At 39.6% G+C, this 27,543-nt stretch overlaps 1 protein-coding gene across 2 annotated transcripts in view; it reads left to right on the forward strand.

Moving 5' to 3' along the window:
- Positions 1 to 27,543, forward strand: part of LOC127436154 (transmembrane protein 266-like) — a 119,570-nt gene that overhangs the window by 65,033 nt on the left and 26,994 nt on the right. For both annotated transcript variants that reach the window (XM_051690111.1, XM_051690112.1), the window contains 4 exons: positions 8,881 to 9,035; positions 15,119 to 15,192; positions 20,658 to 20,714; positions 25,413 to 25,551. In XM_051690111.1, coding sequence (XP_051546071.1) covers positions 8,881 to 9,035; positions 15,119 to 15,192; positions 20,658 to 20,714; positions 25,413 to 25,551 — 425 coding nt within the window. The remainder of the gene's footprint in view (positions 1 to 8,880; positions 9,036 to 15,118; positions 15,193 to 20,657; positions 20,715 to 25,412; positions 25,552 to 27,543) is intronic.

A 27,543-nucleotide genomic window follows, 5' to 3' on the forward strand; every position in this document is an offset into this window, starting at 1 on the left:
GAATAGAAGTCATACATTTTCGTACAAGCTAAGTTGAATAATATCTTACGATATCTTGTACGAATTGTTACGAGTTTTCAGGACTCAGGAGACTATTTTGGCGAATTTTGATTGGGCTGTCTTTGTCACACAGATCTGGAAACCTTGTCCAGACTACTGCTTTTACTCTAATCCAGCTTTAGGTATTTTACTGCAGCCAGACCAGTCATACCAATATTTTTTTCATAGCACAGGGAACTAATCCTTCATCAATCCTCCTTGAGTTTCATAAAGAAATGAGCTAGAGAGATTGAATTAAGAGAGATGGATGACAGTCTCTGAGAATTATTTCTGAAGTTGATGTTTGTCATGTCTTTTCCTGCCCTGGACTCCACCAGAAATAGTAGAAGGAAAATGACCACTATAAAAGGAATCGGCTAAATCACAAAAAGTCAATTTGATGACTGTAGGAAAGCAAATCCTGCCTTTCAATGAAAAGAGCCAGTCACTTCTTTGGTAAAGGTATTGCCTGCTCTGTCAGATTTAAATGGTGATTTGATACATGTTATTGAAAAGTAAGCCAACGGTTTTGGAGATTTTAGTTCCCTGTCTGTCACTCACTCGACGTTGTGTCAATGTAGTGACACTAGGGGTTCGATCTTGAGAGCCCCAATCACCTTTGCTTAAAATAGATGAGGCCAATGAAAATTGGCGAGTGGAATTTGCATGCCACTCTCTGCCCCGGAAATACGGGTATAAGAGGAGATGGCGTGCATCACTCATTCAGATTTTTTCTACGGAGACGAATGCTGGATTCTGCTAAATTGCTGGATGGTGCTAAAAGAGTATATTAGAAAGAGTATATTTCCTTCTAAAAGAGCTCGCGCAAACGCTTGGCGTCTTTTTAAAGATGTCCTTCCGCATTTGCGCTACTGGATGTGGCCGTTATCTCTCCCCTCCGGATACCCATGAAATCTGCCTCGAGTGTCTGGGGCGCTAGCACGCCGAGGCGGCTTTCGTGGAAGGGTTATGTTCTCATTGTGAGAACATGCCCATGAGAACGTTGCAGTCGTGGCTCACTTCCTTCTTCATGAAGCAAGGAGCCACCGCGGCTGCTCCCCGAACCCGGTCCTTCCTGGGCTGACGCTCAGCCGGCCGGGTCGGCTAGCACCGCGGGCGATCTGGATGTGGACATGGGAGCGTTTCCACTAGCTCAGCCCCCATGGACCTCCCATCCCCCAGCACGCTCGTTCTGTCCGACGAGCTGTCGAGCGATGCAGGCGGTCTGCCTCAGGGCGGGTTTGTGTCGTTTGCTGCTCACGATGAGGATGAGCTTTCAGTCGTGGCATCGGAGGGTGGGCTTCTGCTATCGGAAGCAGACGAATCTTCTGAGCTCCCGCCCACGGGTGGTAGAACACAGGATGAGTCGGACGCTGAGATGGCAGCCGTGTTTGCCCGGGTGGCTGCGAACATCGGGCTGAAGTGGAGCCCTCCACCCTGCCCTGAGCGTTCGCAGCTGGATGACTGGTTTCTGGACTCAGAGCGCGACTCGCGGCCGTGCCTCGCCCTGGTGCCTTTCTTCCCGGAAGTGCACGAGGAGCTAACGAAGTCATGGAAGGCAACTTTTACTGCCCATACACGCTTCGTGGGCTCGTCCACTCTGACTACCCTCAACGGCGGAGCGGCTAAGGGATATGTCGAGCTTCCCCAGGTAGAGCGCACCGTAGCGGTGCATTTATGGCCACAGGGGCAGCCACCTGGCGTGACCGACCAAGGCTCCCTTCCAAGGCCTGTAAGTTCTCTTCCTCTTTAATGATGAAGGCTTACAAGGCCGTGGGTCAGGCCGCTTCTGCCCTGCACGCCATGGCCATCCTACAGGTCCACCAGGCCAAGGCACTAAAAGACCTGCACAAGGGTAGGACCGACCCAGGGCTGATGTAGGAACTGCGCACTGCGACCGACCTCGCCTTACGTGCGACAAAGGTCACGGCGTGCGCCCTGGGGCGGACACTGTCCATGCTTGTGGTCCAAGAGCGGCACCTCTGGCTCAGCGGAGATGCATGACACCGAGAAAGTCCGCTTTCTTGATGCGCCCATCTCCCAAGGGGGGCTTTTTGGCGACACAGTTGAGGATTTCGCCCATCGGTTCTCGACAGTGAGAAAGCAGACCGAGGCATTTAAACACATCCTGCCGTGGCGCGACCTGGCCGCCTTCAGGCCACCGAGGTCCCGCACCCCGTCTGCTTCTCGCCAGAGCCATTCCCCTGCAGTGCTGGCCCCAGCTCCTATACCATCCGGCCTCAGAGAAAAAGATCCTCCCATGGGAAGTCGGGTCCACCTGTCCGTCAGTCGGCCCCCAAGAACCCCAGACGGGCTTCGAGGCGGTCCAAACATGGCCCGCCTAGGGATGAGGCGACCGCTCCTGACCAGTCTGGCCCGGACATCTCTCCAGCCCCACCATCACCCCTGGGCCAGCGTGTGGTGAGTATTACATCGCCGAGTAACCTCTGGGCCTCTGCACCCACATGGTCAATAAAAGAGCAGTTTCCTCATTCTCTGGGCCAGCGCACTCGCAAAGGCCAGGTGCTGGAAGTCTTTCCGGTCAATCAGGTGAACGCATCCTGGCATCAGTACAACATCAGGATTGGTTCGCAGCCATCGACCTGAAGGACGTGTACTTTCACGTATCGATCCTTCCTCGACACAGACCCTTTCTTCGGTTTGCTTTCAAGGGACGAGCATACCAGTACATGGTCCTCCCCTTCGGTCTATCCCCTGTCCCTTCGTGTCTTTACCAAGGTCGCAGAGGCTGCCCTGGCCCCGCTGAGGGAGAAGGGCATACGCATTCTCAATTATCTCGATGACTGGCTAATCCTAGCTCACTCGTGAGATCTATTTTGTGCACACAGGGATCTTGTGCTTCAGCACCTCGACCGACTCGGGCTTCAGGTCAACTGAGAGAAGAGCAAGCTCTCCCCTGTGCAGAGCATCTCTTTTCTCAGTATGGAGTTGGACTCGGTCACTCTCAAGGCACATCTTACGACTGAATGTGCTCAGTCAGTGCTGACCTGCCTGAAGACCTTCAGGCAGAAGGTAGCGGTGCCAGTGAAACAATTTCAGAGGCTCCTGGGGCATATGGCATCCTCGGCGGCGGTTCTCCCCCTCGGGTTGATGCATATGAGACCGCTTCAGCACTGGCTACAGACTCGAGTCCCGAGGTGGGCATGGTGCCTTGGCACCCAGTGTGTGACCATCACGCCACAGTACTGTCAGACTTTCAGCCCTTGGTTGGACCTGGCGTTTTTATGGGCAGTTGTTCCCCTAGAGCTGGTCTCAAGGTGCGTCGTGGTCACGCTCTGCGGGGAGTGGAGACTCCACCCCCATGTAGTCCAGCTGATTTGGGTGAGATTCGGGGAGGCACAGGTAGACCTGTTCGCCTCCCAAGACTCCTCTCATTGCCCCCGTGGTACTCCCTGTCCCCTTCCCCGTACCGGTGAACTCCAGACGCCTCTTTAATTTTATTAGCACTGTCCGATGACAAACTCGGCGGAGGAGTAATGCCTCCAGGCCCAGTACTCATGGTATTCCCCTTTTCAGGTGAGCCCGTGTGCTTGGGCTCAGTGCTCCATGTGTGGTGATTCCCCTTTGGTAATCCTGTATGATGAGTTTCCACTGTTCGGTTTCCCCCTTAGGTGAAACCTGTGTTTCACCTCGTCAGAGCTTTCTCTGTCTCGGCCACTGTGCTGCGTACCCTCTCTGTAGATAGGGTCCTCCTGTGGTATCATTCCATATGTATACTTCCCCGTTGGTAAGTCCATGTGAGGTATGCTCCACATGTTAACCTCCCTCCGGCAGGATGTGGTCTCTGTAGTGCTCTCCTCCGTGGAGAGGGAAGAGCACTTCCCAGCGCTATTCTAGAAAGTGCTCGGTGGGAGATTGCTTAACAGCAATTTAAGAAAGGCACTGCCGGTAGCCTACTTGGGTAAGTGCCTTCTCCCCATTAACGGGACTAGGGAGACACCTTACCTAACTCGCTGGAAGGTGACCCCGTGCCTCGTGACACAGTTCAGTGCCTGCGGTATTTCCTATTGGAACCCCTAGTGTCACTACATCGACACAGCGTTGAGTGAGTGACAGACAGGGAACATCTTGGTTACTGATGTAACCTCTGTTCCATCAGAGAACAGAGGTTACCTCAGTAACCAAGACGTTTTCCCACATTGTGCCAATGGCTACTGAGTGAAAGGGACTTTGACTCCATGCACATGCTAACAAGCTTGCATTTTAGTTTATCAGGAAAGATCTAGGGTATGTTTGAAATGAAATATTAGCAAATTGCTTACTGCATTCTACAAAATAAATATAGTATATCACTTACATTATTTAGTAGTACTACCCATACTACTCTTACAACCCCAATTCCAAAAAAGTTGGGACAGTATGAAAAATGCTAATAAAAACAAAAAGGAGTGATTTGTGAATTATATTAACCCTTTGCTATATTGAAAGCACTACAACTAAACATTATATGATGTTTTACCTTGTTTACAATAGCAGTTTATGCTGAATACCTCTTCAAGCTTCAAAAGAACGCAAAAGTATAATTCAGAAGTTTAATAAGTTATTGTGACTTACGTCTTGTTCTGAAGGAATATGATAAGGTTTGGTGAGAAACAAACCGAAATCGAATGTATTATTAAGTGAAACTCTTGACCAACCGTTGATCTCATGAGTGCGTTCATGATAGGGCACGAGAGCACACAGCCCCCTCACAACATTGGGACTTTCAAGCGAAAACTCATTTTGTTTATCTAAAAACAGAGTTTTTGTCCTAACCAGCAGTGACGAGAGATGGTGCAATCTATCGATCGCTTGTTTTCTATTTTCGACATTGCTGTGAACTGGCACTGGTCCAAAAGGCTGGGCATAGAAATGCATTCTTCAACTACAAACTCTTCAGACATGTTTAGTAAGTTCAGTTCTCTGTTTTATGTGCAGCTGTGTTGTGTTCTGTTATTGCTATCACTGTGGAGGACCTGTTTTTAGATAAATAAAACTAGTTTTTGCTTGAACGTCGTGAGGAAGCTGCGTGAATTCCCTTCAAGGGGTTGAGCTGTACCATGAATTGTTATCGCAGCATTAAATGCAATGAAATCACAGAGCTCAGGGTTGTGCGGGCATTAGGGAACTTGCAGTTTGCACTTCAGGGATGGCTAAAGTTACACTGTGCTAAGTTAGTATTATTAGACACCACCAGTGCTCAGCTAAGCCCACAGATTCCATGTCTGATCTGCCCTTCCCGCTCATACCACACAAGGGCGAAGCCCAAAGCATACAAATATAGTTTATCTGATCGAATGAAGGCACAGCCATGCTGTTAAGCAATCATCTTTTTGGCTACGCTAATAAGTGGAGTCTGTATCCTCCAGATGGTGTATGTGTGTGTGTTTGTGTGTGTATGTCTATGAATGCAACTCGGAGCGCCACAGGATGAGGTCAGTCTGGCCACGCGGAATCCGCTCACAAAGAAGAAGCCCGGGACGCGCAGCACGGGCTTGGAGCTGGGTCTGGAAAATACTGCGCAAATGCTCAAATTCCAACATTTCAGCAAAAAAAAAAAAAAAAAAAAAAAAAAAAAACAGATAAAAGATGAAAGAGTCTGTGTTGAGGTGCTGCGGAACTGTGCCAAACAGTATGGAATATTAATGGATTCCTGGATTGCAAGGTTTTAACGGTAAAAACCTGTGTGGAATTATCGGAATGGAATACACGCACACTTCTAATGTATACTGCCTACTATTTTTTAAGTAATGTGAAATACTGTAGTATGCAGTGTGCAATGATAAATATTTCAAACAGAAGTATGCTACATTATTGTGACTTGACCTACCTATGTTGCATCCAGTTATCATCTCGAAAATACAGTTATTTTGCATTTTAAGTCCAATTGTGTGTTAAAATGACATCTGAAAGTCCAGTCAAATAATTACATGTATCTGAAATCACCCATGGCAGTGGAATAGCAGCAGTTGATGTAAGATGCAGGAGAGAGAGAGAGACATACAGAGAAATAAGGAGAGTTAGAGGACTATAGAAAAGCAGGCAGGAATAGGGTCCCTCAACAGGGCAATTTAATTAGTCAGCTTTTAGATGGAAGAAGAAGAGAGAGAGATGGAGAGACAGAGATAGTGAGAAAATTTGATTAATCAAAGTGAGCCACACTCACAAGAGCGTCCACTGCAAGCTTTATTGCCTAACAAAATTTGAAAAACACAGTTAAACTCAAGGCTATACACAGCTGCAACTAATAAACTGCAGTCTACACGTTTGGGCATTTATAAGTGAGAAAAAGCAGCGAAATAGACATATTGTTCATCACGTGTCTTTTATTAGAATCAAGCAAAAGTCTGTATAGTGTAAAATGCCAGTAACAGAACTTAAAATAAAAGCATAACTATACTGCATATCCTAATTCACAATGTGTATATCATCACATTTTTCTGCCTTTGTGGGTCCAAATGTTCCTTTCGGGATTGTAAAACCTGAAAAATGTACATTGCGTGGCCCCATATGGAAAATACAGTAATAAAGGAACTAAATAATGTCTTATTTCAGATATAAATACAACAAAAGTTTAGGGTTAGGGTTTGCATTAGGGTTAATCTATAGTAAGTGAGACCAGGGCTAGTTGTCAAACATGGATGTTTTCACAAGCAACGTTGGGATATTTAAAAATAAGTTATTTAAAAATAGTAATCCACTACACTGAAAACACTAATAAGTTGACTACTCAACTGATTGAGTAAACTTGATCCCTCAGTTGAATTAATGTCTCCAAAACTTGTGTAATGAAGTTCACTTAATTTGGCAATCATATAAAATGAACGAAACTATTTAAGTTAAGTTGACAAGATACAAGTAGTGTCACGATTGTGTAGTAGAGATGAGAGGCAAGGATCTATTCGCAGGTTTTAATGAAGGTAATGAAGATATCAAACAACGAGGAGAACACAAAGAACCAAATAAACTCTAGACTACACACTAACATACAAGTTAACTGACAGACAATCAGGAACCAATAGACATACATTCAAGAACTGACCCAGCATGATAGAAACTAAAGGGTATTTATACAAACTAGGGTGATGACCAAACACAGAACACCTGGGATGGCTGTGATGAGGGCAGAGAATCATGGGAAACATAGTTCGGGGGAAACTAAAGACAGAGGACAAAAAACATTTCAAAATAAGTGTCCTTGAAAACATAACGGTGATTAACTGTGACAAGTAGACTTCAGATTTGCTATTTAAATGTTGTTGTTTTAACTTAATAATTTTGATTGATGGACTTCAAATTTAGATCATACAATAATACTTCAATAATGAAGATTATAACTTATTCCAGGTCAATCATTAAATAAACTTATTTCTCCACATAAATGCATATACAGCTGTACTTCAGCTGCACATGCACAAGGAGGACTGAGATAGTTTTAACAGGGTTCATCTTTACCAATGTGGACACATATTACCCTAATGTTGACATCACACGAAACAACTATTTGCAACAAAGCAACATAAATAATACGACAAAAAAACTAAAACCTCTATGAATATTTTATAACAACTATGCCCCCATAAGTTCCCTTTGACCAGGAAAACATAATGAAATAATTCAAGCACAAGGCATTGTAGGTATTTTCCATAGCCTCAATTTTGTACTCAATAGTTTGAGTTATTAACATCTAACATATGAAAATCTTAACTCTATTTTTAACTTAAGAAAAATAAGTTCAAATAACTTAAATATTTGAGTTGAGCTCAAAACTTGACATTTCAAGTAATGTTTAATTAAGGCAACTTGATTTTTCCAGTAATGACTACATGAGGGTTTACAGTGTACAAATTACTAATTATTTCTCTAAAACTGTTTCTCTAAAATAAGATTACTTTACTAATTACTTTGTTGAAAAAAGTAATCACATTACAAATAAATGTACTTTTAAGTTACTTTCTAAAAAACTTTTCCATTTAACAAAATCAAAAATTATTTCTATATTTCTTTGTTCATTGTTACACACAAGTCATAGACACAGCACCTCACATTTCTCCATCACAATGACTCTGTAACGAAGATGCAGACGAGGTACGATCCATGTGCAAAGCTTTAATAGACAAACTCATAGTCAGATACAGGCAGGGGTCACACCAGAAAAGCAAGAGAACAGGCAAACAGAATCCAATACAAAAGGCAAAGGGAGAATCATAGGCAGGGTCATAAACAATGTAGCAAAACAAACAGTGGAAATCGCTTGGATTCGCAGACTATAGGAGAACTGATGAGACTTCGCAGAGAACTGTAGGGGAAGACGGGTATATATAGCGAGAGTCTTAATGAACAGATGATGAACAGGTGTGTGTGATCATGAAGAGAGTGATGCTGGGATTTGTAGTTCAGTAAGCTGGAGAAGTGGATCTTGTAATAGACGGAGCAAAGGGGACAGGAACAGCTGATGGCATGACAGACTCATTACAGAGCCATAATGAATGTATTTTACATAAATAATATATTAGAAATAAGCATAACCCTATAATGTACTTCAAAAATAATTAAATTAATTGAAAGTCTGTAACCATAATCTGATTACAAGAATTTAAAATGTAATGCATTAAACTACTTTTTTGACTAAAAACTAATTGAATTAAAATAATCTCCTCCTAACAAAAAATTCAATATCATCATATTTTTGTAATAAGTTCTGGGTAAACAGTTTAACATAATAAAACAAACATATGTGTGTGCTAGCATCCACAAAACAATTGAAATACACTGTTTTTCCTTCATTGTTGGTTTCGTAGTCAGAAATTGTTATCTTCTTTCTCTTTATTTTCTCTCCAGGTCTAACTGGCTGAAGCCGTGCTGTGGGCGGAGGGCAGCGCTGTGGCAGGTGTGTTTGTTGAGTGCTGGCTTCAACTGTTTCCTGGTGGCCTGTGTCATTCTGGTGGTGCTCTTACTGACTCTGGAACTGCTCATCGATACCAAACTCCTACAATGTGAGTATTATAAGGGGTCCCTTCTCTTCAGGAGCTGATCTGGCGTCAAAACAAGGATATAACTGTCAGTCACTGGGGGGAATTATACAGTATAGATCAGCCAAAGAAGCATTATTTCCATGATGACTGTAGATTGACACAGTTAAACTCAATATAAAAGCAAAACCCTAGGAAGGGGAATAGATCTGAGCTGGACAACCCAGCTGGACATCCCCCAAATTCAAGAAAATTTAAATATTTGCTCTTTTCCACAACCTAACAAACTGCCTACAGAGGTAGCATTTTAAGGCGCCCTCTCCATGTGAATGCTGTTTCAAGAGGTAGGTAAACTTAATAGACCCTTCCCACTTGACCTAATAGCAAAAGGAAAGATCCAGCATTACTTTTCAACAACTTTTCAAAAGAGGAAAATATAGCAACCTTGTCTCATAGAATTACGTTACTATACCTACATGTTTGCAAAATGATTTTTACATGTCTGGTTCTACAGTATGTATCACAGCACTTTCCTGATGAAAAAACACTGGCGGCAATAAAACAATAATGTCTTTTATTCACTTCTACCCAAATCCTGAGAAAAACGGCAGATTATCATAAACACTTGCTTTTCACCCTGTTCCTCACATAATGCTATCTTATGATATCTAAACACTTTTACAATAGCGCATGACTTGTAAAGCAATACATTTAAACATTTGCATTACATAGTCAACTACATTTACAAGCTTGTTCAAGTGTGATCAAATTGCGCAGTAGCGCAGTAGAGTGTTGCACTTGCGTTGAGTCCTGAAGAGCACGCGAGCTGACACGTGAGCTGAAAGTGTCATAGAAGCAACACAAAATGACACGGTTGCTTCGGCAATTGCATATTTCATGTCACATTTGCTTTTTATGATACTATTGGTTAGGTTTAAGGTTTAGGGTAGAGAGGTAAGTATTGTTGATTTTAAACTTGATGGAGCATTAACCTTGAAAACCTCAACAGTTTTGGAGAAAATGTAACATACTTTTAGCATCACACAGTGGACATTTCACTTCAAAACTGCTGCATTATGTGTAATAAACCACTTAATATCATTTTGCAAAAATGTCACCACAGTTACATAATTTTCATGAGATTAGTTGAGAGTAGTTTCACATTTCCATAATTAAAAATTATGGATCTATAAGCACTTTCACTCATAGGCAGGGTTGGGAAGGTTGCTTTTAATAAGTATTCCGCTACAGATTACAGAATACATGCTGTAAAATGTAATTTGTAATGTGTTCCTTTAGATTACTCAAGTTCAGTAATGTAATCTAATTACTTTTGATTACTTCTTCAGCACTGGCAATTTTTTTCACTTGTTTTGACTATAAACAAATAAATAAATACAATTCACTTATATTAAAAAAAAGTTCTCTGAAAAAAAAGCCTTATCTTTTGCAGTTTTGCTACTCAAGAAAAATGTATCTTGTTTTAAAGAATTTTAGATATTTTTACAGAAAAGCAATGTTTAAATTCTCATTAAGAATAAGATTTTTGCAGTACATCTTTGCTCTAATATCAGTGGTCTTACTAGAGAAAAAAAGTTATGCTCCAACGTGCATTTTCAACATAGAATTCATTATACAATATAATCGTGCATGGTAACAGATGCATGTTAAGGCAAGGAATAACATTTTAGCTTAGTATAAAGCTAAATGTTCACATGACAATTTGCACAAAGTTAAAAAAAAATTCTGCTCCAAACTTAAAAACCTTTTCTAATCGTATGTGGATTCTGTTCATAGAATGAGGCAGAAAATATATTATTTGTAGCTTTCTATACGATGTTAAAGGCAACATTGTTTAGCATTTCTTGTAAAATATCCTAAGCTCATAAAAAACATTGACAAGGCATGTAATCGTGTATTTATTGGATTTATGTTTCATCTCTCGAAGCGTTTCTAACTGTTTTTGTTAAACTGTAAAAACATTATTTAGCTCCTCTATTAAGCTCCCAAGGGAAAGTTCCTCAATGATGTCATATCCACTTTTTCTCTCACAATAGTATAGATTTGTATTAATGTAACAAATCATAAGAAAGTGTTTCACCGCTGTTCAAATGCTCCTCAGATCGCATCATTTATATGTATAAATGTTTTCCAACTGAATAGTCAAAACATTAAATGAAACAAATGACAATAAAATGCAAAGTAATCTCTTCAGTAATCAAAATACTTTTTGAATGTAACTGTATTCTGATTACCAATGATTTAATTTGTAACTGTAGTGGAATATAATTACTAATATTTTGTATTTTAAATACGTATTCCTATTACATGTATTCCGTTACTCAAGAATGTAACCACATCAGGACTGGGGGGGACCAAATGTAATAATTTAATAGTCAACCATGGGAAAACCCCATATCAGTAGACCACTATTATGAATATGAATGTCTATGGTGATTACGGCCCTGCCATTACTCCTCAACCCTGCTCACAGGTATACACAATCGCAATGCATCTACACTTGTTGATCTAATCTCTGCTGATATTTCTCTTTATAAACATGTTGTGAATGATATTTACCTAGCTGATACTTGCCTGGCCATTTTCATTTCTCATAAGAGCCAATTGTAAAACGGCACAGAGATCCCCATTCATAACATGCTGCAAAATCACTGCTCAGAGCGCGCAGTCGAGTGCACACTAAGGAGAGAAATGAGTGAGATGACAGCACCATAAGTCAGCCCATATCTCTCTGTCTGCTTTGGCCTTTACAAACTTCAGACAGACAGATACAGGAGGAGGAAGATGAATGTGAGCAGAGAGACAGTGGAGGAGTGTAGGGACAGCCACCAGCCAGCGAGATTAATGGATGGAGGGATTGAGGGAGATGAATGGACTGATGGATAGATCATAGAACGGTGCAAACTAAGACATATGGGAGAGAGAGAGAGAGAGAGAGAGAGAGGGAGAGAAGTGATAACTGAATGCAGTAGATCTCTTGCCCTATAATAGAGTGGATAAAAAAGACATACACAGTGAAGGACGCTAATGGGTGGAATATCGTATCACAAGTGCTTCTCATGCTTTCAGTTGAGACGGCAACTATCCTCAGCGACACAGTTGCGGCACACATAGGGAATTTGGCTTCCCTCGCGAAAAGTCCTTGTATGGTCATCAGAGAGAAAGTTCACCTGAGGAATTTCAGCTATAGTGATTTAAATTGTCTTCTCTGTGTGTGAAATGCAGCACTGTGGTTTTTTTATTACATTTAGAAGATTTTTGCATTGCGTGGTCAGGTACAGAGTTGCCAACAGGGTGGGATTGGGAGACTGAATTTAAGCAGGCATTAGGGTTAGTTTAGGGTTAGGTTAGGGTCTGATTGATTTGTTGCACTGTCTCTATTTTTTTTAGCGCGAGGACGCGTTCTGCATGTATGGCCCCTTTCTCTTTGTCCGATCCTTTTTTATCCAATAACAAATCTGGGTATGTGAAACATTCTGTCTGGAATAAAGCATTATGGTGGCCGTTTTTGTTTGTTTTTCTCCCCTTTTCTCCCCAATTTGGAATGCCCAATTCCCAATGCACTCTAAGTTCTCGTGGTGGCGTAGTGACTCGCTTCAGTCCGGGTGGCAGAGGACGAATCTCAGTTGCCTCCACATCTGAGACCGTCAATTCGCACATCTTATCACGTGGCTTGTTGAGTGCGTTACCGTGGAGCCGTAGCGCGTGTGGAGGCCCACGCTATTCTACGCGGCATCCACGCACAACTCACCACGCAGCCACAAGGAGGTAACCCCATGTGACTCTACTCTCCCTAGCAACTAGGCCAATTTGGTTGCTTAGGAGACCTGGTTGGAGTCACTCAGCATGCCCTGGATTCAAACTCACGACTCCAGAGGTGGTAGTCAGCATCAACACTCGCTGAGCTACCTAGGCCCCCTTTTTTATCCAAAATGAAATATATTGTACTAATAATATAATATTTAATAAGGTATTTATTCATTTTATTAATTTAACAGAAAAGTCCTGACTCCCCCAATGGCCAGTCCGACCCTGATTGCCAAGTCCACGTTTTTCACACAGAATTCGACTACTCATAACTAGGGATGCACCGATATGAACATTTTTGACCGATGCCGATTTTAACAAAAAAAACTATTTACCGAAACCAACGCCGATACTGATATTTTGACACTAACCTTATTTTTCATCAGATCAATGTTTTGCTCAGGAATTATGCAAAAGGTTTTTAATTGTTCTAACAATAAATAATTTCCACTGAGCACATGACAGGCCAAAATTTTAATGAGAGCCACAATGAAAGATAAATAGAAAATACAAATATATTGAAAAATAACTAAATATCATAGCATGATGGCTGATGTGGAAAAAAAGGTTATTTTGTATAAAATATTAAAATATTTTTTGCACTTCTGTTTTTGCAGTTCAAAACAACAAAACTCACATTTTACATGTTTTTACTGTATATGTTAGAACATTAAAAAAATTATATTATGCATATGTTGGCCAATTCCACGGAAATGTCAACCACACCATGGAAAAATAAAAAATTACCAAAGGAACAAAACGCCTGTTTAAGTTCTGTTGAGGTGTAATTGATAATGGAAAATGCTGTCCAGACCATCAGAAGGCACCGCTTGCTTATACAATGCTGACTGAAGCTGATTCCAGTCTATTTTTAAATGCAGCCTTTCAAGTTTTATAATCGCACAAGATTACAAAAGTTTTAAACAGTAATCATAAATTCAAATAATCTTACGTTCAGTCTGACAGATTCATTCGGCAATGCGTCATACTCTGGTGTGTGAATAACAGCTATAAATATTTCTATTAATAATATGAAACCATATTTTGCATTATTTGTATCAAACATACATGTTTATCCTTATGACAATAAGATTACTGAACTGATTTAAGCCTATATTTGTGATAAACTCACATCACATGAGCCAGTCTCTATGTGAAATTGCTCTTGTTGTGAACACATGTTGAACTCGTAATAATTGACAAGTCGTAATTTTGTTCCGCATATTTTCTGATTTTCTACCTATGTGCCACCACATGAGTTCTGGAAAATCTTTTATGTGTCCTAGATAAGAAAAAGTTTTCCACTGAGGTGAAAGTTGTAAGAAGACTTGAGTCACTACAGATGTTCTTATTTGATGGTTTATATGTCATTTGATTTGCTCATGTCTCTTACATCATCAGCGAGCATCAGAATATCATTCTTACTATACGAATTTAGCCATGTTTTATCCTGCAGTTCCAAAAATAGTTATGATTCCTCCAACTCCGGTATTGTGTCTCCCTCAATATACAAAGTCTACAGAGGCAGAATTTTTGTACGAATGAACAGAGGCAGAGCTATATGCTGTTATAATAGATTCACAAGTGTACAGGACACGTTTTTAGCACCCACATGTACTCTCTGAGCAAGAGCAGAGAGATTTCATAAGAGAGCGCCGTATATTTGAGAGTACGCTTCCAGTTTTGTGTGAGAGCAAAGGAAATCCGAATACGTGGTACATGTATGCACTCTCGCATGACATGCATGTGCTCTCAACATTTAACAGTATTTTAACGCCATAGAGCTACGGTCTATTAAGATGGACTATGATCTATTAAGCTATTAATTTTCATTTATCTTCACAATACATTTGAATAGGTTTTATTTATCTTTTGATTTTACTTCATGAATTTATCATCATTCTCTGTGCCTCCCCTGACATGCACTGGCGCCCCCCAGTTTGAAAACCGTGGCCCTAATGCACACCGATGATGGCATGGATTCGTACCTGTATGGAAGACTTCCTGCTCTTAACTGAGCAGGTGTAAAAATATACTTTGTTTCTGTAAACTAAACCAGTTGTACATTTTAGAGTCATACTCTTACAAAGCAAATATTGTATTTGTAAACTGCTGTAATCGTAGATTTTGGAAATCTGAAGTCTGTTTTTTGACTTTCTTTTTATAATATATAACTAATGCATATTCTAACCTGGCTCATAATGTACAGTGAGGCCACAAACAGATCCCAGTTCAGCAGAAAAATGTACTTCTACCATCTGTGTATTTTGTGTCTACAGTTAATAATGCATTCCAGTTCGCCTGTATCATCCACTGGATCAGCCTGGTCATCCTGTCTGTGTTCTTCACTGAGGTGAGTGCAAACCTTTATACGGTATTTTCCCATGAGCAAGTAAAATCACAAGCGAGATCTCTATAAAATCTCAGTTGTTTCTCATAGACACCAATGAGATTTAATTGAGAGCAAATGGACACTTTTGCTTAACTTGTTGGAGCTTTTCTAATTTTTCTCCTGAGAAAAAGACCCTAGTAATCTTACATGTCTCCTCTTGAGTTTCAGAATAGATCTCAACAATATCTCAAACTGTGCTCAGATTTTCCAATATACCATGGTCTGCAATTAAATATAAGAGATTTCAATATAAATGTAACCAATTCTTCCCAGATTAAATCCTCTGAGCTATTCCATTCTCTGTAACACTTTACATTAATGTCCCCTTTGTTACTATTAATGACTAATAAGTCATTTACAAATGCATAGTAAATCATTTATACAGTATGTAGTTTTCCTCCTGAGACCTGAGCATGGCTGCTGTGTGCATTTTCCATTCCCCTTTTTTATTTGTAGCTAGTAGCCCCTAAGAAACATGCAAAAAAATAAAAATAGACCAAATACTTTTCCTAAAAATGTATGTCCACATATGTGGACAGTGAGACTAAGTTGTGAAATTTTAAATTATACCAAGCTATAGAAAGTCATTTTTTTAATCATATGTTTATGTTTCCAGGAGTGTTGGTTTTTCATGTTTTAGAGATACAGACATTACATCAGAAATTAGCATAAATAATTCTGATTCAAAGTAATGGCGTGTTTTCCAGTCACTGCCAACCATGTTAAAATAAAATTATACATTATAAATTCTGAATTTATGTACTGCTTACCATTGTCCCATGGCTGACAAACATGTTGAGTGGTCTAAACATCATCTGCAGCCTGAAACTGAACTTTTAGTCGCATTTTAGGAGTGAAAGCACTTAGATGTATAGAGAGTTATAGGATGCTCCCTTGCTCCCTATTTAGTGAATGACTTAACCTCCAGTATGCTGTCTGTCTGCACTGGTCTCAGAACAGTTTGAAATGCACCTTATTTTCATTCAAACTCCATATATAGCATCTGAAAGCAACATTTTCCAGTTTTTGGATGCATCCATTGATTCTCAATGTGGTAATGCACAGTGAATATAGGATATTTTAAATTAAACTGTGCATACAGTCCACGTACATGATTATTGTGTTTAACAGCATGCCGTTTCATGATAAATTGCTCAAATTTTAAAAATGGCATATCAGATGAAACTAGAGACTCTAATCTTTTGACTCAAACAGGTTTTAATGTAAAAACTGAATTAGGTTTCTTACCAGATGTGGTTTTGTTGGCGTTTCAACCAAACACAAACTGCGATGTGATTGGCACCATGTTGTTTGGTTACATGAGTCCGTGCAAAAGTTTAACACTTTACTGACAGCCCAGAGTCTCCTGAACTGAGATCAGGCGGTTTAAATTAAATTATGCGTTGCGTATACTGTTATGAGAAAGGTTTTGGACTGGTGCCAGTTCACATCGGACAGAGTGAATTTTCATTTTTGGGTGAATTATCCCTTTAATTACTGTAATGTCTTGACTCACTTGCATTGTCACTTTCCTTATCACGTTAATGTCAAAAGATTGGTCTAGTAACATAAAGTCTTCTGCAAAAACACTCTTCAGGTCAAGCCACTTAACTCAAGATGCTGTCTCAACTAAAAAAATCAGTTTACAGAATGCCACCAGGTTTATTAAATGTAGCCAATCTTTCAATTAAATTACTTTTTGCTTTATGTGGTATCGATATTAAGAAATTGACAAATGGATGTTGACACTGTGAGAAAGTTTGGAAGTATTTGATGTAAGGTCTTGTCTGGCTGTTTATGCTGTAGGGGTGTCTTAATTGAACCTGTGAAAAAGCAGTTTCACACAGTGCTGCTACTGTATTTTAAAAAGTGTGTGTGTGTGTGTGTGTTTGTGTGTGTGTGTGTGTGTGTGTGTGTGTGTGTGTGTGTGTGTGTGTGTGTGTCCTGACACGTGCTGAATTTTATTGATTCCCATTTCCTCAGATCCAGTTGCATTTGTTTCTGGCTCCTTTAAAGCACACTTGCATTTATTTCCTTTCAATTTTACTTGTCAATAAAGGCAAGAGGCAAGAGGGCATTAAACTTTCAGCGCTAGTCACATGTTGGAGTCAGAGAGAGTGAAAAAGGCAAAGAGAGAGAGAACTAGGGGATAGTAAGAGATAGAAAGACTACCGTAGGCCATCTGAGTCAGCAGTCACTGAAACACTGCATCTCCTCTGAGTGTTGTGATGGGATCTCGCCTCTTTGTAAGTTTATGAATACATATTGCAGGTCACTGATAAATTATGAGCTGCAGTCTGAGAAGAGATGAAATAAAATACTGATTTGGGGTTCGAAATTGGTTTTACAGAGATGCTAGTTTTCATTTACAGCCAATTGGTGGTGAATTCGGTAGCCACTACATCTCGATATCACTTAGATTTCAAATTACCCTACGTACACATTTCCTCTGCAAATTCATTATTTATGTTTGCTGTTCATGCATGGCTGGCAAATTAATGTTTGTCAGTCTTTTTCAAGGTTTTACAATGGACATTTTGGACAAGTGCCGACCTAATACAACACCAGATTTGTTTATTGTATAAAACTAAACAAAACTGTCCTTCAAATTAAACATTAAAATGTATTATTATTATTTATCCTTGTTGCAAGCGAACCCATATTTCATGTTATCTTTTTATATTGCACATTGTAGATCATATTTTTTTGAGAATGAAGGCATGTCATGCAACTTGTCCATGTTGGCAACTGCTTAATATGGCTAGCTTCTACCAATAGAGCGTAATAGAGTCTTGGTTCCGGAATAGGGGTGTAAAAAAATATTGTATCGTATTGCATTGATTGTATCATTTAATACATACAATACATAAACAAACACAGTATAGTGTAATTAAAACCAAGCAGCGCAACATTGAGAGCTGCAAAACAGTCTCCTCCCCGGAGAGGTGGTGCAGAGTGCTTACAGGACAACAGAGCAACATATCTAATCTACATAGGTGAGAAGATCAATGTCAAACGGCAAGTAGATTGTAGCATTACAGCTAGTCGAATTCGCCAAACAACGGTGTCATGTCCTGGCACTACAGTGAATCAAACATGTCATTTTATTTATGCCGACATCACCATGCAAATCAGTGGATTTGCAATGCAGAAACATAGCAGCAGCACAGCTGCACCTCTCCCAGACGACACGGAGCATGACAGTGAGCAAGACACTCATAAGTAACAAAAACAAGTTTATTCTAAAATCTGACAATGTAAGAACCCGCGATTACATGAAACTTATTATTCACTGCTTTTGATGTTGCAATGTACACAGGTATGAGTACAACACTTGCACACATGTTATAAGCCGGTAATAATGCCGGTAAAGTTTACTTGCAAGGTGAAACTGGGGGAAGAGGCCAAAGAATTATGTGTGCCAATTGGTTTTTGCTCAAGCCGCTAAATAATATTAGGTTATGTACATATACCATAAAACCAGAGGTCAGATTCCTCTCAAGTTGTTTTATTCCACCACGAATTAACATTGAAAGAAGTTTTTTCCTTGCTACAGTCACTTTAGCTTGATCACTGGGGGCTTTCAGACAACAAGGCATGATTTACTATAAAGCTGCGTTCAAACTATGTGTATTGTGAAAAGTGCTATACAAATATAAATTACTTGAGTGTAGACAAAAAAAAACAATTCTCAAGAAAAACATGAAAATTGTGAGTTCATATGAGTTTTTGTTATTACAATCAAACAAAATCAATGCAATGCAGTTGTTTAAGTGACTTTATTATAGAGCTTACTTTATTAAGAGCTTTTTATTGCCAATTTCACCACGTTTACATGCACTTAAGAAAGCAGTTTATTCCAGGGTTTTTGCTGAAAGTGGCATTCTGAAATGTCATATAAACGAGAAGACCGATTTCCTTATGCTGTTTAAGGGATTAAGAGAAAGCGGTTTAACATACCTATGTTTCTCCCTGAGAAATCTGCTCATGTGGCCATGTAAACACATACGCGGCTAGTCTCACTTCTGGGCATGTGCGTGGAACAGACCGAATAAAAAACGTCATAGGATGGAGCCCAATAACAATTCAACAAAACAATTTCTGGGAGTAAGGTGGGGAAAGTACAAACACTATAAACTATACCTATTTATAAACACCACTGTAAAATATCGACGGTCCCTCACGTTCGCGTATATAGTATATGCTCATACATTGAGGGAATCCTGGAGTTTTACGTAAAGGGAAACCCCACTATTGAAGCGCAGTTCCGCTCCAAGTTGTGATAGAAAGGTAAGAAAACAAACATAGCAACAACTCTGGAATATCTGGAAATAAAGCGAAGCAACAGAGAATCTTCCTCGGATACCATGTTTGTTATTTACACAAGCATTGCGGGGTAATTACATTGCTCTGGAGAAAGCTGCCTACTGACCAAACCGCATATATATGGGAGTAAAGAGTACACCGCTTAAACAGTGCATGTAAACCGGAACACTGCTTTCTCACAATAACCTGCTTTTTTATAATAACCTGCTTTCTTGAGCGAAACATCTGTGGGGACTGTGTTTTTTTTTGTTTTTTTTTTATCTTATCAAATTGTTTCATGTGGCTTTGCATCATATCGAATTGTATCGTATCATGAAATTTGTGTATCGTTACATGCCTATTCCGGAAGTATTTTTCCCATAAATTTTTTCCATAGGGATTTCAAGAAATTCTTCATAAAAGTGTTCTAAGCCATTAACCAAATCAACCAGCTCCGAGGTAAATCACAACATTACAAGCTTCAATTGGACAAAAAGATGAAGGAACAAGACTGTGTGCTTAACATCTTTCATGAGGGAATGAACTACAATCCCATGAAGCATTGCAAATGATGTAATCAAAATTAAGAACAATGGAAATATGCTGAGTGACTCCAGTCAGGCTTCCTAAGCAACCAATTGGCCCGGTTGCTAGGGTGGGTAGAGTCACGTTGGGTTAACCTCCTCGTGGTCACTATAATGTGGTTCGCTCTTGGTGGGGCGCATGGTGAGTTGTGCGTGGATGCCTCGGAGAATAGCGTGAGCCTCCACATGCGCTAGGTCTCTGCAGTAATGCGCTCAACAAGCCACGGATTGGCGGTCTCAGATGCGGAGGCAGCTCGCCAACCCGCATCTGTAAAAGTGTATAAGCCTATTTATTTTTCTATCCTAAATGTGCCCGATTACATGGTTAGTTGGATTTGTGATCTGTGACCCATTTTTTGGCTTGCGACCCACCCGTTGAGAACCACTGATCTAGAGAATGATTTGCTAGAATGCTTGTTGATGCAATCTTAGCTTTTCTGATATTTTTAATCTGTTTCTTTTCTCCTCTTTTTTCTTTCTTTTCCATATGCCCTTTTCCTACCTCCCTCTCTCTCTCTCTCTCTCTCTCTCTCCCAGACTGTCTTTAGGATTGTGGTGCTTGGGATCTGGGATTATATAGAGAACAAAGTTGAGGTAAGCTCCCCCGTGTCTCATTAGTACAGGGGGGAAACTTGGCAAGCCCTTGAAACTTAATGAAGGATGAGTCTCTCTCTAGTACAGTGTCACACTTTCAATGTCACATTGTCATTTGAGCTGGAGAGGTTCCATAGACCATATTCACGCTAGCACCATCTTTGATTTTTATTGGGAATAACAACAAGGCTGTGAAAGATAGTCTTATAGTCTCTCCATTGTGCTGTACCGCAATTTAAAGAGTTTTTGGATCATTCCGTAGACAAAACATTGATAAAATACTGTATCTGTCCAAGAACATTCAGTATAAAAAGAACTCCAGACAACATGAGTTGTGGAAAATCAGATGTGATCTAGGAGCTTTTTACAGCTTTATACTGTTCGTGCAGAGATGGCACTAGTGTGAATAAGGTCTATTGCCAACTGTAGCATTATTAGCCATTCAGTTCTTAACTCCACTCACTCATTTGAATATGGAAATTACATCACAAACACGGATGAGGTCCCATGAGGTGTTCACACAAATTTGCTGCGTCGAATCAAACACAAGTCCTTAAGCTTCATTCACAACACAAACAACATTGTAACTTGGTGTCGCTAGACTCTGCGATCTGTGTCACTAGTGGCCGTTGCTACTGCTGTTGCTCTAATGTTATTGGTGGACTGCACAACTGGCCATAGTAGTTTTAGAAGTTCTAATTATAGATTATACTGCCAGTAAACTAAGATATCATTCTAATTCGACAAGGAATCAGTTCTATTGCCTCTAAAAATTAACATTTTGCAGAGGAGAGTGTTTTTGTATAACCTGCAGCAGTGCTTAATGCATCATATCATGAACAAGGTGAATGATCTATCAATGTATGAATCAAACTCACTCAGAATGCCGACACTGTTTTCCACACATCATTTGTATGTATGTGGTTTCAGACAAATGATACAGAGCAGTGAAATAGCTCACAGAAATGTTTAACTTCTCAGTCTTACCTGCACTCGACTCCAGTATCTCGCACACTCATTGCCTGGAGACGGATGATGTGAGCACCACTGTCTTCAATCTCATTGATAGTCGCTCCAGAATGTCGCACGTCATCTGCCAGAAGTCACTCTGCTCTCATATAAAATGAATGGGGAAACACCTGTAGCACTTGTACACAAGCCATATGATTTAATAATGCATGATATCTAACATTTAATTAGATATAATATATAGATATAATATTTTCAAATAATACATCAATGGAAACATTACTGCAGAGTTGCTCTCTGTCATCTTTCATGAAACATGCCCATTTTAACGTCATAATTCGGGTATCATCTAGAATTCTGAGTTTCCCACTGGTAAATGTATAAATAAATCAGCAGTACAGTAAGAATGTCTACTAGCGAACGCCCCTTACATCTGTCTGATGTAGAAAATATTTTTCATCATTTTTTAAAAATTTTGCAAAAAAAAAAAAAAAAAACTCCCTGACTTTGCTAAATGCTAATTAGAAGAAGCACCCTTTATTTTGGTCATACATTATACATACAGTTTTGCATATATACAGTGAAATTTATTTGTTTTCACATATCCCAGCTAAGCTGGGGTCAGAGTGCAGGGTCAGCCATGATATGGCACCCCTGGAGCAGATAGGGTCAAGTGCCCAACAGTGGCATCTTGGCGGTGCTGGGGCTTGAACCCCTGACCTTCTGGTCAGTAACCTAAAGCCTAAAGCCACCACTGCCCCTAAATGACTTGCTGGAAAAAAAAAAGATGAATTTTTTCAATTAATCTTGCGTTACATGATGTTATCCGTACATAAATTCTGTAATTAAAGGGCGGTCACACTACACTTTACACTCCATTCACTCTCATTCAAACACATCCAAATGCGGGAGACCAGAATATACCAGATATAGGGAGCCCCTAACCTAACCCTTTCCCTAAACTTAACTGTGAGTTAAGGTTAGGGCAACCTTAATTATAGTTGGCGCAACCCCCTTCTGGAGTAACCTCGCCCTCTTTTGGAGATTCCACCCCCATTTGGAGGTCTCTGGACTGACACCTACTTGACCATCGGACCAATTCAAGCTTGATTTACCACCTTGATGTGGCAGTAGGGGGCAGTCAGCACTCCAGCTGTACAGGCAACACACCTTTCATTGACAGAGCGTCCTAAAAACACAGTACTTATGACTAGAGACATTAAAAATTTGTGAAATGTTCTAAAAGCATCCGTCTGATGCATGAGTACATAGGCCAACAATAAAAAAATAGCACAGACCGAAATAGGCCAATAATAGGGTTAAGTTCAATGATATGGGGAAAAAAACTATTTTGAATTCTAAAGCCACTTGTTTGCTGCCACAATATACAGTATGTACATGTTGTAATTTATTTGAATTATCTATATTATAACATTTACAGGTGCATCTCAATAAATTAGAATGTCGTGGAAAAGTTCATTTATTTCAGTAATTCAACTCAAATTGTGAAACTCGTGTATTAAATAAATTCAGTGCACACAGACTGAAGTAGTTTAAGTCTTTGGTTCTTTTAATTGTGATGATTTTGGCTCACATTTAACAAAACCCACCAATTCACTATCTCAAAATTAGAATACATCATAAGACCAATAAAAAAAACATTTTTAGTGAATTGTTGGCCTTCTGGAAAGTATGTTCATTTACTGTATATGTACTCAATACTTGGTAGGGGCTCCTTTTGCTTTAATTACTGCCTCAATTCGGCGTGGCATGGAGGTGATCAGTTTGTGGCACTGCTGAGGTGGTATGGAAGCCCAGGTTTCTTTGACAGTGGCCTTCAGCTCATCTGCATTTTTTGGTCTCTTGTTTCTCATTTTCCTCTTGACAATACCCCATAGATTCTCTATGGGGTTCAGGTCTGGTGAGTTTGCTGGCCAGTCAAGCACACCAACACCATGGTCATTTAACCAACTTTTGGTGCTTTTGGCAGTGTGGGCTGGTGCCAAATCCTGCTGGAAAATGAAATCAGCATCTTTAAAAAGCTGGTCAGCAGAAGGAAGCATGAAGTGCTCCAAATTACTTGGTAAATGGGTGCAGTGACTTTGGTTTTCAAAAAACACAATGGACCAACACCAGCAGATGACATTGCACTCCAAATCATCACAGACTGTGGAAACTTAACACTGGACTTCAAGCAACTTGGGCTATGAGCTTCTCCACCCTTCCTCCAGACTCTAGGACCTTGGTTTCCAAATGAAATACAAAACTTGCTCTCATCTGAAAAGAGGACTTTGGACCACTGGGCAACAGTCCAGTTCTTCTTCTCCTTAGCCCAGGTAAGACGCCTCTGACGTTGTCTGTGGTTCAGAAGTGGCTTAACAAGAGGAATACGACAACTGTAGCCATATTCCTTGACATGTCTGTGTGTGGTGGCTCTTGATGCCTTGACCCCAGCCTCAGTCCATTCCTTGTGAAGTTCATCCAAATTCTTGAATCGATTTTGCTTGACAATCCTCATAAGGCTGCGGTTCTCTCGGTTGGTTGTGCATCTTTTTCTTCCACACTTTTTCCTTCCACTCAACTTTCTGTTAACATGCTTGGATACAGCACTCTGTGAACAGCCAGCTTCTTTGGCAATGAATGTTTGTGGCTTACCCTCCTTGTGAAGGGTGTCAATGATTGTCTTCTGGACAACTGTCAGATCAGCAGTCTTCCCCATGATTGTGTAGCCTAGTGAACCAAACTGAGAGACCATTTTGAAGGCTCATGAAACCTTTGCAGTTGTTTTGAGTTGATTAGCTGATTGGCATGTCAAAATATTCTAATTTTTTGAGATAGTGAATTGGTGGGTTTTTGTTAAATGTGAGCCAAAATCATCACAATTAAAAGAACCAAAGACTTAAACTACTTCAGTCTGTGTGCATTGAATTTATTTAATACACAAATTTCACAATTTGAGTTGAATTACTGAAATAAATGAACTTTTCCACGACATTCTAATTTATTGAGATGCACCTGTATATTTATAATTATTTTAATTATTATTTACTAAATTACTTTTATTTAGGGGCCTTACTATGGAAGTATTTTAATGACAAATGTCTTTGGAAAAAAAAGCAAGCTGAATTGCACTTAATGAAAAATAAACACATTGCAATAAAAGTGCTTGCATTTTTGGGGGATGCAATTTCATATTATTGTATATGCAGATACTGTGAATATTTCAACTGAAAACTTTTCACACAAAATGTCATCATTGAAAATGTATTACTAAATATTCAGTTCCAAAAAAATCTGTTTTTTAAATTTTTTTATGTATCTTTATTATTTAATAGGTAATATTCGTCCATTATATTTCACTTTGCAAATTCACCTCTAAAATTTCAGTGGTTAAAATTCGGTTGGAAGTACATCCTGGCATTGCAGGAAAAGCAGTAGAGTGCCGATGCACAATTTCATTTGCTGCTACCTGGCTTCACCACTAGGATTCACACATTATGTAATTAATTTGATTAAAAATGTTAATCGATTGACAGCCCTAAAAATAACATTAACCAAGATTAATAAATGCTGGTAAAAACATTGTTCATTGTTAATTCATCATGCCTAAAGTATTAACTAATGTTAACAAAAAGAACCTTATTTTGCAGAGGGGAGTGTTACCATTTTTCCAATCATCTATAAAAATGGATTTGATTGTGTCTCTCTGTGTTGTTGTGTTTTATTTAGGTGTTTGACGGTGCTGTGATTGTACTCTCTCTGGCCCCAATGGTGGCCTCCACAGTGGCGAACGGCCCCAGCAGCCCCTGGGACGCCATCAGCCTCATTATCACCCTTCGTATCTGGAGAGTCAAGAGAATCATTGATGGTAAGCTGTGTGACTTCATTATAATATCACTTCATTAACATGTCATAGTAATGAGGAATGTGCCAAGATGCATACAAATATATTCCGTGACATTAGACATTTTGAAATGATATGGCATAAAGTTAACATACAGTATGCAATATTCTTCATCATATACATGAATATATACTTAGAAAATCAAAATGTAACGCCTTTAAATACTGACAACGTCAAAGAGGGTGTTAAAGGGATGTCCTGTCCCCTCCAGTGAGTGTGATTTTTGATACATGCCTTACACACACTACTGCCAGTGTTGGTCCTATTAAAATTCAGATTGATTCAGATCCCTTTTGTCTGTGCTGAGAGGGGCATAATGTCCATAATGGCTAAGCACAGGTTCTATTTATGCAAGTGTATTCATGGTCGATGGCTGAGGCAGGTCACTCTCATTGCCACTGAACATCTTAAGAGCTGTTCAAACCTCTTTCAGTTGGAAAATTCTACCATTATTGAGTCTTAGGAGTGGAAGACATTTTCCATTATGTGTCTCTTGATTTGATGCATAATAGTCAGTTGGAACATTCTGACTATACAGGGGTTGTGTTTTTTCCACATTTTTAGCATTGTTTAACTTGGGGCATTTTCCAAACTGCATTTTTGCGCCCTTGAAGGGCACTTCGGGAAGGGGACCCCACACGAAGTGTCGTTCCAAACAATAGACAGGGTTCCCGCGGATCCTTAAACAGTCTTAAAATGTCTTAAATTCAGTTTTCCGAAATGTAAGGTCATAAAAAATCTTAAATATCTTAAATGATACAACAAAAGTCTTACTTTTTATTTAAAGAGGTCTTAAATTTGGGGGCGGAAAGACAGGAATCGTGATATGACCTAATGTGATTATCAAACTTCAAAAGAATACGATTTAATTATATAAATGCATGCGGTGTCCTTCTAAGTGAAAACGTGGAACTGTTGTATTTTCTCCAAGCACACGGGGGCTTGTGAGTGTTTCCAGCTGTTGTTGAGCAGTTCACAATCGTTTAGCCATATTGGAAATTTATGACAAGTTATCACTAAAGATCAACTGTTGATGATGATATAGTGTTGATTAAATTTGACAATGTTTACTTTTAATTGTTTATATTGTAATATGTTGTAGATTATTGTAGGAGTGCACATTTTATATCCCTTACTTTTGAATGAGCAGCTGGAAGCAGTGAAGTGCAAACATTTCAAAATAAGAGTCCCTGTTGTATTTCAAAGTAAAGTGTTTTTAAAGTTATAAGTTCCATGCTATGAATCAATGGTTTGTTTTGGTATGGGGATACAGTAGTCATTTTATTTTTTCAGGTCTTGAAAAGGGTCTTAAAAAGTCTACAGCAACCCTGAATAGTAAAAAAATAATTTTACACAAAGGGCCCTTTTACAAGACTTTTAGTGAAGGTTTCATTCAAACTGTGCGCCATGTTCCTTTCAGAGTGCCCACATCAAGAGCTCTGTCCTTTGTAGTGAGCATAGGGATGATCACTTTCGATTGGAATTTGCCCTTGTTATTTACATGCTTAACTTGATATTTTCCTATTAAAATACTGCTTAAATCTGCTTAAGTCTTGTTTAAAGGAATAGTTTGCCCAAAAATGAAATTCTTTCTGCCGTGGAACACAGAACTGTTAGTCAGCATGTTCACTGTGCTCTTTTCCATCCAGCGTACAGTGGCCAGGGGCTGCCCAGCTCAAAAACAACAACAACAACAACAAAGAACCATTAAAGCATCACAAAAGTAGTCTATGCAACTCATACGCTATATAGTCAAAGTCTTCTGAAGTTGTACAATAACTTTGTGTGAGGAACAGACTGAAATTTAAGACTTTGTTCATTGAAGATGTTTCCACTGTAGCGCACAAATCTCATTCTTGCTTGCATTCAATTCAAAACATTCAAAAGTGTTGTGTTGTGATCCGTCACAAGACACGTGAGAACCAATGTTGTTTGACATCATTGATGTCAATACTC

The sequence above is a fragment of the Myxocyprinus asiaticus genome, chromosome 46 (assembly GCF_019703515.2).
Source record: "Myxocyprinus asiaticus isolate MX2 ecotype Aquarium Trade chromosome 46, UBuf_Myxa_2, whole genome shotgun sequence".
In the NCBI taxonomy this organism is placed as follows: domain Eukaryota; kingdom Metazoa; phylum Chordata; class Actinopteri; order Cypriniformes; family Catostomidae; genus Myxocyprinus; species Myxocyprinus asiaticus.